Genomic DNA, 16613 nt, shown 5'->3' with positions numbered 1-16613 from the left:
CAAGTTCAATACTGATTGATTGATTGAAATATGTATTAACAGTTTGCAGAATTACAGTAGGCCTACAATTCAAGCACAACTCAATACAAAGACTGGGAGTGGACGACCCAATAAAGCATTACACTTCTTTACAAGAGCTAGGGTCCACCTTGTTCAATTCATCAAAACATTTAGAGTCGTAGGCCTACAAATAAACACTTATATATAGCCAAAGAACAGAACAGGAATTCATCATAAATGGAACAGCATGGAATTGTCAATTGTGGACAAATGTTTATCCAACGACAACAACATTTCAACAACAACATTCTTACGTTTTGGGTCAGCGATGCTAAATGTCATCCGTGGCTCAAATGCCGAATAAATAATGGCCCTCACATGACAAGGGCTGAAAACATGAAAACCACAGATTTATTGCATCCGTTCCGCACTGAATGCAAGACTGAATGTTAGTAAATCGTGACTACATATCCCAGAAGTCTGCGCGTTTAGCCCACGTGACAATATTAGGAAGAGAGCCCACATGTGTTTCACAACCGACACTCCTCCTGTTTGATCTTGAAAGTCGAAGTGGCAACAAGAACCACCGTAGCTGCTAACCGGCTAACATGTGAGTTACATAATATATATAATGATGTTAATGATGACGCTATCTAGCCTATCTCGTTGCTATGCGGCTGAGAAACATCCCGTTGATTAAAACGTTCAGTTTGTCTTATGAATCAGCTGTTAAATAAATAGGTAGACGCGCTGTAGAGGGTTTACAGTGGTACTGTAGGCAGTGTTGCCAGATTGCGTGGGAGAAATAAGCATGTCAGGTCATGTCAATTCAATTCAATTCAATTCAAAGAGCTTTATGGCATGAGAAAACATACGTTTACATTGCCAAAGCAGAAAGAACAATACAACAATACAGCAATACAATCAAAACAAAAATTATGTACTTTGAAGGTCAGAATCTTCAATAGATCAACTTCTGTGTACCATGTCAAGCCCAAAATAAACCACATCGGCTATTTAAAAAAAAAAAAGTAAAATGTGGAATATTTTTTAATATTTTTTAATCAATCAACAACACAAATCTGGTATAGAGGGCAACAAATAGTTTTAGATGAAGGGTCCTTGGACAAATCTATGTCCTTTAATATTGACATGGAAATGTGCGAGAATCACGGGTTTAAACAACATTAGGAAGCAAGCCCAAATAAGCAACTACAATACTACATTAATAGAAACGAGCCCCGAAAACAGCAACCACCTTAAGCAACTTTACAGAAAAAGACAAGCCCAACGTCGCTTATAATAAGCGGACATGGCAACACTGATTACTGTGGTTAGCCTGTATAGCTAACATTGAGCTAACGTTTCATTCCGTGGCACGTTGGTGTCTCTTGCAAATAAAAACAAACAAACAAAACGAGCAGCACGCTTTAATTAACAAGGCAAGCGACACCCTTCCCTTCCAGCGGCTTTTCTCTTCGCAGATATAAGGCTGGGACCAAGGTAGTCTAACCAGTGCATGGTTTTCAACCAACGGTCCGGGGACCACCAGTGGTCTTATAGCCTATTTAGACTCTCGTAGATGTATGTATTTATCGATTCTTTCTGACATTTTGTCAGAATCGATGTATAAATCTTAGGATACAGTAGGTACTCGGGGGAGGCTCCAGCTCCAGCCAGGCGGCCCCTAGCTAAATGATGTAGAGTTTGTATTAACCGAATGAACACTTATAGATCTTTAACTCTTGAGTGTAAAATTAAATCAAATGGTTTAATTTTACACTCAAGAGTTAATGTTAAACATCTGCATTTCTTTAAGAAGTCTAGACAATGAGAGTATGTAGAATAATTCTTATTTTGATCTGTTATCTCTCCTAATGGTACCTAACAACATCAACACACCATGGAATTGTGGACAAAATCGTATCCAACGATAACAAAACATATTCTTTAGTTTTGGGCCTGAGAGGCTAAATCTCATCAAATGGTGGTCCATGCCGTAGCTAAAAAATGCTGCATAAATAATTGACCTTGATGTGAAAAGTAGGGATTCACCGAAAGGGAAATTCTTGGCCGAATATAGGAAACAGTTGGCCGAATAGTGCGAATACTGAATATGATTAATATTTTATATCATTTGTACCTTAAAGCTACCTGATTTATGGCAAAAGAAATGGTCATGGCAAAACTTAACTCAAATAATAATCACTTATGGGTCCATAAAACATTTATTCAGCTCTTTCGAATGCATTAATTGCATACACTATTCGGTGATATATTTTCTGCCTATTCGGGCCAAAACCGAATAGGCCGAAAATGCATTTTTAGCCATTTTCTGTGGCCGAATATTCGGTGCAGTGCAAAAAAGGGTTGAAAACCACTGTTTTAAACGTATTGTTGTCTTTTCCAGACAGATAGATCATCATCATGTCGACAACACTGTCTGCTGCCAGTTGCGAGGAAGTTCCAGCGGCCGATGCTGCAGCTGAGAAGAAGCCTCTCAAAGCTTGTTGCGCCTGTCCTGAAACCAAGAAACCAAGGGATGCTTGGTAAGTTTTTGAGTCGAATGCGAACAAAAATAAAAGCCTGCGTACAGAGGCTACTTGGTAAGGAACTAAAGTAAGCAGTGGTGTGCGGAAAAAAACTCTGTTACAAGGAAAAGACCAGAATTCAAAATATACTTGGAGTGAAAGTACCAAATTATTGGCATCAAAATGTGTACCAAAAGTAGAAAGTGCTCTTTACATGCAGACTGTCTCATTTCAGGTTTTAAAATGTATAAATTAAAATGGCAGATCTACAAACTCACAATGCTTTGTGAGCTTGTAGATCGGCTATTTTCAAATGGTTGAAAACGTGTGTGTATATAGGGCTGAAGTGATTAATGTAGTGGTTTTGTAATATTAAAAATCTACAAAGTAACTAAAGTTTTCAAATAATTGTAGTGGAGTAAAATAATTTGCCTCTGAAATGTAGGAGTAGAAGTGAGAGAACTGAATATTTGAAATACTCCAGTAAAGTAAACGTACCTAAAAATCGTACTTGTATCGTACAGTACTTGTAAATGTACAGTTTGGTTACATTACACCACTGCCAAGGCTATCATGTGTCAGGGAATGTTGCGACATCCATACTCTATATATATATTATATTAGCGATGCACGGACATATCTGCCATAAAAATGCCATAATCAGTATCTGATAATATAATAATCCAGATTATTTCACAGATATTGATGATGCAATAATAATGTGACAGTCAATGACTCTGTCGCTTTTGTTTTGTGTATTTCTAATAGTTTGAAGGCAGCATTATCCGTATTTTATCAGAATCGGTCAGAACCTGTATCGGCAGATATGACCCTGCAAATAAGAGATCTGATATCTGTCATATTTTCATAATCGTGCACCCCATAATATTTTCATTACTCCCTTCCACCCTCCTAGCATCATCGAAAGGGGAGAAGAGAACTGCACAGACCTGATAGAAGCTCACAAAGAATGCATGAGGGCGCTTGGATTCAAGATCTAACTTTCTCCATAATGTGTGTGTTGGTGTGAATGTTTGGTAAGTATTGTCACCACCACCAGACTTGCAAACAATCAATGGCTGCTTCCACATATTTGTAAATGAATGCATGCAGACACAATCTCACTCCAGCAAACAATAATGGCTCATGTGGGTCCAACGTTAAACCATTACATTTAATGTCGCCTTAGCTTTTAACCACTTTAACCATTATTTTAAACTTTAGGGGGGGGGGCATTATGTTATGCTTTAGCTATTGAAAAATAGCAGATCTACAAGCTCATAGCGTGCTACGAGCTTGTAGGTCTGCTATTTTTGAAAAATCGAAGAACGACTGACCTAGAAACATAGCTTTTTCAGAAAACTGTCATTTTCAAACAGACATTTTTTAAATCTGATCTCAGGTCAGTATGGTCAGAATACTGGTCCAACTGTTCATGGCTTTTGTATTGAATGATTGGGTGGAAGTTGGAGGAACAGCATGGTCATCATGGAGGCACTTTGGCCGTGGGAGGGGCAGTGAGTGAGTGATGCGTGATGTCTGTATTGTGTGTCCATCCATTGTGTGTCCCATGGGGCATGTGCCTCCATCCATGCGCTGCCTGGCTGGCTCTGTAGCGTTTTACTTGTATGCGTCAGTCAGTCCAGGGCAGGATAGCATGGCGTTATTATGACTACAGAGTGACCTGGGCCTGTGGGTGCCTTGCCTGTGTGTGGGGGCCTTGTCCGATGCTCGCACTGTAATATCCCAGTGTACATGTCATGTGTAAAACCAAATGGATTTGTTTATTTGCAGCATTTGTGCACTCAATTTATAAATTTACATTGTTGTGTTTGTTTTTGTAGAAAATGGCATGTTGAGTACTTGTAAAAGAGCCTTTTGTTTTGCCCTTAGTTCGCAAACATGACATGTGTTCTGCTCAGCGAGGCTTCATCGGGAAGCCTAATGAAGTTTGGGTGATTTTTCTTTGCCAACTAAGCCATGAAGACTTTAAAAAGAAAATCTGAAACCGAACAGAGTGCATTGGATCCTAAAATATGGTTTTGTACCATGGAAAGTAACTTGTACTCTGCTAATGCTTCTGAGCTAATGATCTTCAAAGAGCACCTACAGTAACTCCTGTGGGATGTAGTTTTTAGATCCATGCAGCACTCTTATATGTCTTAACCCATTCAGGACGGGAGCCTCTTTTGGGGTTCTTGTTGCTATGTACAGTGTATAGCAATATCAAAAATGTGAAATCTTTGAATAAATCTTTGAGAAAATTCAGAACAGTGATGGTTTTGCAATTACCCTTAACTGGTATATGCCGTAAGGGGTATGAAACCATAGGCTGTTTGTTTGCTGTACTATTAATTTATTTTTATGAGTGAAAGCCACGTTAAGACTAAACTCTCTTTTTTACAAGTATGAACTGGCCAAGAAAAGAGGCAAATGTTAACACAGCTCTGCCAGTAACACAAATACAGGACAAGAACATTGACAGACGTATAACATTCGTAAATACAGTACTACCCACTACCTAGGGAGCTAAAGGAGAAATGGCAGGGAATCTAAAGTGAACAATATTAAACTAATATATACATTTGCTACTAAAATATATATATATCTAGCACAACAACATTGCACCGCATTATACTCCGAGGAAAAACGGGGGTTTCGCTTCGCTTCCAATCGCACTTTATTACGATTCGGTGCAGGTGTGAATGCAATCCGCAGTAAATAGGAAATGAAGCAAACAATGTGGCGTGTGAGGAGCTGAACACAGTTGGAGACGGAGAAGGCATATCTTACGCAGCGCAAAGATGTCCCGTTACCGTGGATAGACGTGGTCGAATGAGGAGACTGAAGCCCTGATCGAAATGAGGACGAGTACATTAATCAATTGCTTAAAACCCATTTAGGCCTAAGGCCGATTCTAAAAACGCCTCTAAATCCTGACCTAAGGTTTCTGAAAAACTTCAAATATTTATATAGCAGCATCAAAAATTTACATTTTTGAATACTGTACATACTGTAAAGAACCCAAATATGGGTTCCCGGCCTGAGGGGGTAAGATACCAATATGGGTTCCCGCCCAGAATGGGTTAAGTAAACACATAAACACTGTAATAGTATTATAGCCTACAGAATATTCTGTCTGTGCGTGCCGTAAACATGGAGTGCTGTCACTGAGTGGGGAGTAGGAATTTTCATCTCAATAAACGTGTAAACATTTTGCTGCTGTCTGTTATATCAGTGCGCTCAGCGCTGTGCCTCCATACCCAAAAGAACAGTGTGTGGCTGCGTGCGTATAGTGAGAGAGCGAGAGAGGGGGGGGGGAGACCAGTCCCAGACGGCACGACACATGCACGTTATGAGTATAATTTTATCACCATAGATTTTGCTGTGTAGGCTAGTTTATGAATGGAACACATTGATAAAGGTCCCCCCTGCTGCATTTCCAATTGCTGCGGATGACAGTGTGAAGGCAAACCGCAGCAAATTAAATATGCAATAATCCCAAATTCCCCGCCCATACGCATTGAGTCTACCGAAGCATTAGGTGAGAATGTGACCTTAGTCAAGTTCCCCTTTCAGAGAAGACGGAGGTGGTTGGTTGGGAGGAAAGGGAATAATTCATTCTAATTGTAAAATTGCTTAATACATTTCTCCTTTTGCAGTGTGTTGCTGACTGAGAGGGGGACCGTGGATATTCCTTGTCTTTTTATTTATATCAACCCGAAGGGAATGAGCCATTGGAGAAGATGTGACTATGCTGTTCTTAATATTTTCAAGACTTGAACTTAAAGAAATGATGTGAATGTGTCCTGTGCTGTTTGTAGAAATTCAATAAAATGTATCCTATGCAATAATCACTTCTATTTTTTTTTGCTTGACATAATTCCCCAATTAGTAGGGATGCACCGATATGGATGCCGATGTTTAAAATAACAAACAATTGGCCGATACTGATACCGATATGTTTAATTCGTTTTTGTTTTTATTCCCCCTTTTGTGCCAGGGAAACAAATACGTCATCTTCAATACAATAAATACATTTTCATCTACAGTTTGGTAGGCTGTAGATGACCAACATAGCCAACGCAAAATGTATGCTCATTAACAAGAGATAAATATCAGCTACTGCCATCTGCCGATAATGGCAAATGTCGTCTGATACGATATGTGGCCGATACATCGGTGCATCCCTACCAATTAGTTACAATTATTCTTGATACACTGACTCAAATGTTTCATTGACAAAAGTTTAAAACCCATTAATGTCCATTGACAATGTTATTATGGGAACCTCCTTTCATGTGTTCTAGGTTCTCACTCAGAATAAAGGCTGGTTCTAAATCTTCCAGTGAAAAGGGTTTGCCTGCCTGCCACAGTTGCTGTCCCCGGTATGCACCCGGCTTAAAATAACTCTGCCCCTGGTACAGCCAACACTTCACATATCGGCATTCTTTCCTCAATAGTGTGCCACTTTTTTATTTTTTTTGTAAGACAAGTAGCATGAGCTGTATTTAGCGACGGTACAGCTCCGATGGCCCCGAGCCAAGTTGCAAAATGTGCAGGAATGTCCCCCACTGGAATTGGGAGTGCAAATCGGTGATCCCAGGCTGGTGTTATAATAATGCACACAAATTAAACAGGGATAATGTCACTGCGTGCAATTATGTCTCATAAAACCTAATTGTGAGACAGATGGTTTAGGTACCACGTGAGATGAACGTCCTCGGGAGTAACTTAACACCCGAGTGTACAACTATTTGTATACTTGCGAGTTACTCTATAGTGTAGAGTTGAATTGACACCAACACCAAGGATTGTGTTGTGATTGCCGTCATTACGATGAGTCTCTGTGGCTCTGTTCCTTGTATGGATGTGACGCCATGTCAGGGGCTTCTGCTGTGTGACCTTTCCCATTTTTACGAGTGCCAGGACATGTTTAGGTGTGACATGCTATGTGTGCACACACAGACACAAACACACCGTGTTAGATTATGAGAACTATAATCAGTGAAGGGCCTTTATGCTACCAGGTTGGGGTTATTTTTTTATATCAGTGATTTATACATGATACTGTAGTGTAAGCATCTGCTGACCATACAGCAATAATTAGGTCAGGTATATACATAAATGTATATATGTTTTGACATGTTTTGGCAATGACAGTTGGTCAATCACAGTTAACTTTGCATGATGCATAGCGACACCTATATCGGAAAACATTGAATTGTATGAGAAATTACTTTGGAATCATGTCACAATGTCCTTCAGAGGGATGAACTGAAGATGTGGAAAACGTAATTTATTATAATCTTCTGGTAATTGACTAACTGTCACCTTTCTCGTCTTTAGTCTAGTATTTGAGGTTTTTATTGGCCATGACTTACACAATACAATACAGATTTGACAGAAAATGAGTGTGTATACATTTGAATGAAGTGAACTAGTAAAAGTGTGTACACTACGGGGGGCATGCAATGGAGTGGGCCCGTGTGTATCAGAGGGCTGTGTGAAGTGTGGTACAGCAGGCGGTTCGTTGCTGAAATCTGACCTGCTCAGTCACTATCTACAGTATTTCAGTGACTCTAAATATGCACTGGCAAAGCCAGCGCAATTGGCGCCACACCAAGCCTGTGAAGTTATGGGGCTCTATTTTGTTTCGGGATACTCTGGGCTGTAACTCGGGCAGAAATGTTGTGAACGGAGTTCTTTGTGCCAATCAGCCGGCATTACAGTCACTCAACCTTGATCCCTCGAGTCCCTCTGTCACTGGCCATCATCCCCCTCTCCTCTCTCTCTTTCTCTCTCTCTCTCCTGTCCGTCTGTTATGTTAAGTAGCTGGTCTGCTTTCTATCAGTGACTCCCCTGCTCCTTGGGTTTCAATTCCAAACATGGTTATCCTTCTAGGGGTCTATCCTCTCCCAGTGTCCCTTTGCTCCCTCTCCCTCTCTTCCTGTCCCCCCCCTCTCTCTCTCTCTCTCTCTCTCTCTCTCTCTCTCTCTCTTTCTCTCTGTGTCACCAGCTGTTAGCTCTCCAGAGCACACACTAATGAGTGAGAGAAATGGAAAGAAAAGTAGAAGGCTGACACACAGAACAACATACTTTCAGAAGGGAAGATGAGAGAATAGATCTATTCTGACTATGTTTTTAGTCCAGTGGCTGAAAAAGCAGTGATAACTTCTCCATGAAGAGGCATTTGCCTCCAACTGTATGGCAGAGGAACAAAAACTCTTGATTTTGAAAAAAGTTGAAGATCAATTAATGCTATAAAGAATCCGTTTTGAACTTTGCAGATGGAAACGCGCTTGAGCAGACGAGCTTCATCGGTATAGCACGGCATTCGTTTCTTGCTGTCTTTCTTTTCGTGTGCATACTTCACACGTCGAACGTTTTTCAACTTTTTAACTTCTTGGATCCGTACATAAGTCGGCCGTTTCAAGAGGTCCCTCCCCGGCATCATGAGCGCGTACAACTCTTCCATCATCTACGGCCACCGGCTCTGCGACGGCTGGACCAACAACACGGAGGGCGCGCTGTACCACCTGGGCAACACCATGCTGGTCCTGGGCTACATGGGGGGCAGCACGGCCTACGGCTGTCTCTACATCTTCGGCTTCATGACGCCCTCCTTCCTGTGCCTGACCCTGTGGGGCTGGATGACCGTGTGCGGCCTGGACGTCTTCATCTGGAACCTGCTGCTGCTCCTGGCGTGCGCCGTGCAGATCTGCCACCTGGTCTTCCGGCTGCACAGCGAGGGTCTGCACAGCGAGGAGCTCACCGTGCTGTACCAGGCCGTGTACCTGCCCCTGGGAGTGCCCGTGCAGGCGTTCAAGGAGATAGCCGGGGCATTCGACAACAGGGTGGTGGAGCTGAGGACGGGCGACACGTACGCCATGGAGGGCAAGACGCCCATCGACCAGCTGTCCTTCCTGCTGAACGGGAGGTGGGTCTAGTGCTGTGGTGGAAAAAAGTACACCAATTCTTTACTTAAGTAAAAGTATCAATTCTGCAAATGTAGAAATACTCTGTTACAAGTATAAACGTCTGGAATTAAAAATGGACTTGAGTAAAGTGCAAAAGTATTGGTGTAAAAATATACTTAAATTTCAAAAGTAAAAGTAGTCATGCAGAATGTCCCATTTCACAAGTTTTCAAATGTATAAAAATCATTCGAAAATAGCCAATGTACACAAGGCGTCACATTGCGACGCATTGTGAGTATGTTAGCTCAGCTTTTTACAAATGGCTGGAGGGGGTAATGTATGTTTTGTAGTAATAATCAAAATCTACAATGTAACTAAAGTTTTTAAATACTTGTAGTGGAGTAAAAGTGTAATATTTACCTCTGAGATGTAGTGGAGTAAAAGTATAACAATGGGAAATACTCTCATTACTAAAAGTAATTCAAAATTGTACTTCAGTACAGTACTTAAGTAAATGTTCATTGTTATTTTACAGCACTGTGTGTAATGCAGTGTGTCTGTGAATTACATATTGTTTCCACAGGATCCTTGGTAACTACTGTTCCATATTTATATATGGTATTTTGGACATTGTCCTTTATTATCAGATGGATACAATATGAGACACAACAAGGCAGGGGAGGGCATGACATTCAGTAAAGTGCCTCGGGTCGGATTTGAACCCAGGTCACTTTAATACTCGGTGAGCCACGGATTTAATTTATTTTATATATACAGATTTGAGAGTTCCAAGGACTTACCATATTTTAAATGACAAAAGCCGCAACATTTCGACCTGTTAAGGTCTTCATCGGACAAAATATCGTATTTATATATCACATTTTGCAGGTCTAAATGGTTTAGCCACTTTTGCCATTTAAAATAAAGTAAGTCCAAGGAACTAGTCTAAAATAGTGTGCGGATGTTTCTTCCTTTCCCTTGATTCACGCCTTGAGGCCTTGACGTCTAGCACCTGGCCCAAGATATTGTGCACACAATACTCTCTGTTATCAGTGACTTTCCTCATACATTACACAGTACAAAACCCAAGACAAATACATGTATTATTGGTATTGAACATATCTTTCATCATAACAAGTATTGTCATCGATTAATATCTTATATATTTGCAGTGCTGTGAACAGTGTGTTACTATTTTTACTATTCTTTTTCAAATCAGTGACTCGCCATTTGTACTCCCTCCTGCGTGTTAAAGTGACTTCAACACACTGAGGTCTCGAGGCAGGACTTGTGTAGTGTCGATCACAGCGTCAACAGCCAATGATATTTATATCTCTACAATATTAGCAGCCATAGGGTACACCGTTATCAATGGTGTGTGTGTGTGTGTGTGTGTGTGTGTGTGTGTGTGTGTGTGTGTGTGTGTGTGTGTGTGTGTGTGTGTGTGTGTGTGTGCGCAGTAGTGCATTCATGATAATTTGCTGCAGTGCACTGTTTCCCAAACACAGGGTCGGGACCCATTTGTGGGTCGTGGACACAGTTTTACAGGTCTCATACTTTTTTGTTTCCTACATTATTTCCACCCAATTATCTAATGTAATCCTGGGCGCTACACCTCCTCTGCCAATCTGGGGAGGGCAGCGGACTGACCTCATGCTTCCTTCTATGCATGAGGAGTCCAATCTGCTTATTTTCACCTGACAGGGGGGAGTTTCCCCAGCCGGACGTAGTGCGTGAAAGGAACACGTTATTCCAAACAGTTCCTTTCCCCGCCATCCGGCGCCCCGGCTGGCCAGGGGAAGGTAGTTTAGAGACCAGCATTAATTACTGCATGTTTTTTGTAGAAAACAAATGTTTAAGAAGTAGTAGTTTTCACTAGTTTGGGTCCCGGGCAAACATTTAATCTCACAACCTGAAAAGTTTGGGAACCACTGCTGTAGAGGTCTTTACGGTGACCTCCAGCCCTCCCTTTCATCATTATCACCTGCTAATATCTCTCTCTCTCTCTCTCTCTCTCTCTCTCTCTCTCTCTCTCTCACTCATCCTTTGTTTATAATTGTGTCTTTGTCTAATCAGGATCAGTGTGTCTCTTGAGGGACAGTTCTTACATTACATCCAACCACACCAGTTCCTGGACTCACCTGAGTGGGAATCGCTCAGGCCCAACGAGGAAGGCAACTTCCAGGTAAGCAAACGCAACACTCAATAGGTCGGTTGCCAATGCCATAGCAACATTTTGGGTACTGATATATTCCCCTCACAATAATTACGGTAATAAAATACACAAATAACTGAAATTAGCCTACCCACCCTCTTTGCCCTGAATTTGACCTTAGGCTTCAGGCAGGAGGCTTAGAGTGCCATTTACAAAAACAAAAGGTTACAAGACATTGTGCCAACTACAGTGGACCTTAATTTTTTTTTTAATGTTTTATCATTTTGGAGATCCTTGACATGTGTTTCAGAAAACTGTTAGGATTTGGAAGAAATTTTGTAGAATCAACCTCAGATATTAATGGTTTAATTCTAGAGCACCACCCTAGGCAAATCCAACCCTGATTATAGCAGAAAAGGGAGCCATTTTAAGAAGTCTTTTGACCATAACATGGCTGAGAATGAATTGGAAGCTACATTAGTGTGGTGCCGACGTGCCGTTCAAGGACTCCGAACCAGAAACCCAGGATGATTCTCGGGTGCGGCCAGTTGCGTCTTCTTTTTTGTGATTTTATCTTTTATTTATTTAAATTTTTTGTTAAACGAAAAAGAGGTTTCCCCCCCCCACCCCACAGGTTGAACAGCAAAACAGATAAAAAATTACAATACATCAAAAACAATCATAATGATAATAATAAATAAATAAAGCAAGACAGGTACTTTACCATTGGAAAAATTTAATTAAAAGAAAATAACAGTCATCAGAGATGTTGGCATGATTTAAGTTTTTCTAAGGCTGTGGATAAGATGTCAAGTGTGTTTTCTTGTGCCCCATTGGATGGAGCTACGTATAGAGAGTTCCAGAGAGATAATGTCCATTAAAGAGAGGATCCATTGTGAGACCTCAAGTTTATGGGGAGGTTTCCATCTTAGGACGAGCAGTTTTTTTGCAGCTGTCAGCCCTAAGAGCAGGAGTCTTCTACGTGGCATTGTCAAGATCAACCTAATCGCTGAATCATCATTCAACAAGAAAATATTAGGCAAGAGGGGAATTCTAGATCCCATTACCTCAGATAGTACTTCTGAAACTCTAGACCAAAAACGATTGACATCTGGACATTCCCACATCATGTGCATTTACTTCCCCAGTTTGTTATTGTTGCATAGGGTGCGGCCAGTTGCGTCTTATCGCAGCCGCCATCAGGAGGATCAATTGAAAAGCAGTTTCCCTCAGGCCTATCCTGACAGGCTTAGTAATGGGGCGAGTTGGACCAACGTGGCGTGCGGTTAGGCCTCACTCACACCTACTGTAAGACACACTTGTGTCCTGTGTGTTCTGTGTGTCATTTTCCAAACACACAGCCTTTCCAATGGGAGTCACATTGTTTCACCACACATTTTTGTTTGATGGCCAGGACATCTGGTGTCTTGCGTGTCTTAGGTGCGTGCAGCGCTTCTAGTTTAAGGACTTCAGTGTTTTGTACCATACAATTCTATGTACAAAACAAAGTACAGAAAAAATTATGTTTGCTGGGCAATTATGTTTTATTTTATTTTATGGTAGTGTTACATTTTTGTTGGCTAAGACTAGACTAAAACCATATAGTTTAAATTGCCTAGGCAGGCCTAAAGTTCAATGGTGTGTTCAGAATTAGTAATGTGGTCAGGGCTAGGGACAGGGTTAGTAACGGACCAACGTGCCATCAGAATAATGTGCCACTGCTGTTGGGTTAGGAGTCCAGACACCAACAATTATTTTTCTTGTATCATGTTTCAGCAGTGAAGCTTTAAAGGACCATACCGGCATCAATATACCGCATTTTAGGTCATGTATCATGTATATCGTACAGAAACATATTTTTTCCCCATTAATGGCTATATTTTTAGATGTTGTGTTATTTCTTATTTTCCATCAAAGTCACCATTATTATTTTTTTAAGTTTTCCTAAAAACTTCAAATATTTATTAAAAAATGTGGCCTACATAGCAACAACAACCCCAAAATGAATCAGTGTTTTCCCCGCAGGACTGTTTTCAGATAGACCTTTCAGGTCAACGCAACTAAAACATAACCTTGCGGCCTGGGCCATGGCTCAGTGGTCCAGGCACCTTGACTGGTAATCCAGTCTGGCAGTGTGCCGCGGGTTCGACTCCCGATCCCGACGGCCTTTACTGCATGTCTTCCCCCCATCTCTCTCCCCATTTCCTGTCAGCCTACTGTCTGTCCCTCGCAAAACAAACATAAAAGAAAATCTAAAATCATAACTTTGCATCACCTATCTCAAGCACGTTTCAAGTCTCTGCAAATGTAATTTTTTACTGTACTGAAAATGACGTAGTCCGACGGCTTCCTCAAAAAAAAAAAACACCACGGCTGAGGCTGTGTGTTTGGAAAATGGTCGGCAGCAGTGATGCTAAGCATGCTGTGAGTCTCACTCATTAGCCGCCAGCAGAGGAAGAGACTGAGCTTCCTAACCGTCTGCCCACTGTCTGTAACAAGACATCAGAGACTTAATACTTTCCACGGATTACAATCACCCAAGGAGAGTTTGAAAACATGAAATGACCAAAAATGACTGCTGTGACAGGAGAAGGATAATAATAATAATGGATTTGATTTATAACGCACTTTATATTCAACAGAATCTCAAATTGCTACAGCAAATGAATAAAAGTAAAAAGGAATACAAGCCATTGTGTGTACACTGTTTATCAAAAGTATAAAGCTAACGTCTCCTATATGTATGTATATTGTATAACTATCTCTGACAGAAAATGAACAATCTTTTTATAGTTTCACAAGATAGTATTACCCAATGTGTTAATGTAACACAGCTCTGTTTACACCTTTATTTAATTCCTAATTATATCCAATATTTATTTGTAAATACATTTTTTAATTTGATTGTCTTGTTCCACTTCTGCTTTGGCAATGTAAACGTACGTTTTCTCATGCCAATAAAGCTCCTTTGAATTGAATTGAATTGATTATATTAGGTTGAGGAATGCAACCTAATATAATATAACCTTTACGGTATATGACCCGTAAAGGCCTATTCATACTCCAGTTTTAGGTGATATGGTGACCACCGAAAACTACAACATGACGTCACGCCGCAGTGGTAAGCGCTTCACCACTCACCTAAACACATGTCTCTGTTTTTGTTAATTACCGTTTCGGTGGTCACCTACTCACCTCATCACCTAAAACTAGTATAAATATGCTTTCATGCTGCGTTTACACGGGCAGATGCAAAGATACGGTCTGCTTCAATGGAAGCCAGCGACATGAAGATACAAAGATACATCAGACGTTTGTAGCTGCTGCTGCTACAAAGCTACAAAAATAGTTGAGCTGGTTTCAACTTCAGCTACAAAGATGTGCTGTGTCGCTTTGCATCTGCCAGTCAGTGTGAAGTAACGCAGCATAACTCTATTGATCTGTGAATTTCCGTGACCCCCTATAGGTGACCCTGACGGCGGAGGAGGACTCCCGCTTCATCTCTTGGCGCCGCCGCCGCCTCTACCAGCTGCTGTCGAAGGAGCGCTACATCGCGCGCGTCTTCTCCGTCATGCTGGGCTACGACATCGCCGAGAAGCTTTACACGCTCAACGACAAGCTCTTCATCAAGAGCGGCGTGCGCCTGGACATCCGCCTGCCCAGCCTCTACCACGTGCTGGCGCCCTCCTCCTGCTCCTCGCCTCCGGGCAGCGAGGGGGACAGCGGCAACGCCAAGGACCCTGGGGGAGAGTCGTCGCAGAAGCAGCGGCAGGAGCCGGCGTCCGTCTCCACCTCCTCCTCCCTGGCGTCGAACCCGTCCCAGCCTCGCCAACCCAGTCCGCTAGGAGGACCGCTGGCGAGGCGGAGTCCCCCCCCCATGGCCGAGCCCCACGCTCCGCACTACAACCAGCGCCAGGCCTCCTCCTCCTCCTGGGCCCCGGACGTGGAGCTGCCGTCCGGTGAGGACTCCACCAGCCTGGTCCTGGAGGACTTTGCAGACGTGGCGGGCTCCTTAATGGATTATGGGAGTGAATTGATTTGAGTTAGAGGGGGCAGGGGGTGCTGAAGCTAACACACTGGGTCACCACTTAAGCTACATGTAAGTACACACCGCTACGTGGAGGATGGGAGAGGGTGGTCTGGTCTCTGGGCTGGCTGGGTGTGTGTGCATGCATGTATGGCTTGTCGGGTCCACAGCTGTTACTAACCTGGCTTCAGAGTGGGATGTTCTTGTTATCTGTGTTGCGGAACGCTTATATTTATTATTTTAATAATGATTAAAATATATTGTTTTGGCCTGGGCCGTGGCTCAGCGGTCCAGGCACCCTTGCTGGTAATCCAGTCTGGCAGTGTTCCTGTCAGCCTACTGTCTATCCTTCCATAAGAAATATATAAAAAAAAAAAAAATTGTTTTAATTTTACAGAAGAACAATGAGGAGGTAACATTCTGTCTTCGAAGTTCGCTCTGTCTTGCAACGAAAAGACACTGACATTGTGCTGGATTGAAGCAGTAAAATCCCTCTGCTTGTATTTGTACTCGCATGACCTTGAGAGAGCCAAGTGTTGTTAGCTAGCACTGAGGTCTGAAAAGGGTGGAATGAGGGGTTTCCCCATTGTGTGTGTGTGTGTGTGTGTGTGTGTGTGTGTGTGTGTGTGTGTGTGTGTGTGTACGCACGCACGCACACACGCGTGTGAGTAAGTGAAAGAGAGAGCAGCAACAGGGGCGCACCAACAACACCAGCTGTGTGTTTGTGTTCCGATGATGAGGATTACGGCCTGGAAACTTCTGTGATATCCAGAAAGCCGGTGTCATGCTCTTAATCCAACTGGCCCAACCCACCCCACCCCTTCTCTCCACAGAGTCTCTCAGTCCATCTTTCCATCTGTCCCCCTATCATATAGCCTACTGTGGGCCCTCCCCTTGTCTTCCCAAACCTACCTCTCGACCAATCACGAGGGCAAGATCATATTTCAGAGGGAGGGAGTGTGAGATGGATGGAGGAATGT

At 42.2% G+C, this 16613-nt stretch overlaps 2 protein-coding genes across 4 annotated transcripts in view; both read left to right on the top strand.

The window, feature by feature from the left end:
• The first annotated feature begins 528 nt into the window (after window positions 1–528).
• Window positions 529–6385, top strand: cox17 (cytochrome c oxidase copper chaperone COX17). Of its 2 annotated transcripts, none has more exons than XM_080785349.1 (4): window positions 529–610; window positions 2411–2549; window positions 3448–3568; window positions 6194–6385. In XM_080785349.1, exons 2-3 carry the CDS (start codon window positions 2428–2430, stop codon window positions 3530–3532), a joined length of 207 nt encoding a protein of 68 aa, XP_080641475.1. In that variant the 5' UTR covers window positions 529–610; window positions 2411–2427; the 3' UTR covers window positions 3533–3568; window positions 6194–6385. The 2 variants fall into 2 exon arrangements, with proteins under 2 accessions (XP_080641475.1, XP_080641474.1); XM_080785348.1 differs by having other exon boundaries at window positions 3448–3572.
• A 2212-nt stretch (window positions 6386–8597) lies between these two features.
• The window catches only part of popdc2 (popeye domain cAMP effector 2), a 357428-nt gene continuing 349412 nt past the window's right edge, over window positions 8598–16613 (top strand). For both annotated transcript variants that reach the window (XM_080786098.1, XM_080786097.1), the window contains exons 1-3: window positions 8598–9471; window positions 11528–11636; window positions 15073–15705. In XM_080786098.1, the coding sequence (XP_080642224.1) occupies window positions 8987–9471; window positions 11528–11636; window positions 15073–15648 (1170 nt within the window). In that variant the 5' untranslated portion in view covers window positions 8598–8986 and the 3' untranslated portion in view covers window positions 15649–15705. The remainder of the gene's footprint in view (window positions 9472–11527; window positions 11637–15072; window positions 15706–16613) is intronic.

The sequence above is a fragment of the Protomyctophum bolini genome (assembly GCF_963924005.1).
Source record: "Protomyctophum bolini genome assembly, chromosome: 16".
Lineage (NCBI taxonomy): Eukaryota > Metazoa > Chordata > Actinopteri > Myctophiformes > Myctophidae > Protomyctophum > Protomyctophum bolini.
Note: the sequence above shows the minus strand (reverse complement) of the source record. Positions and strands in the feature narration are given on the sequence as shown.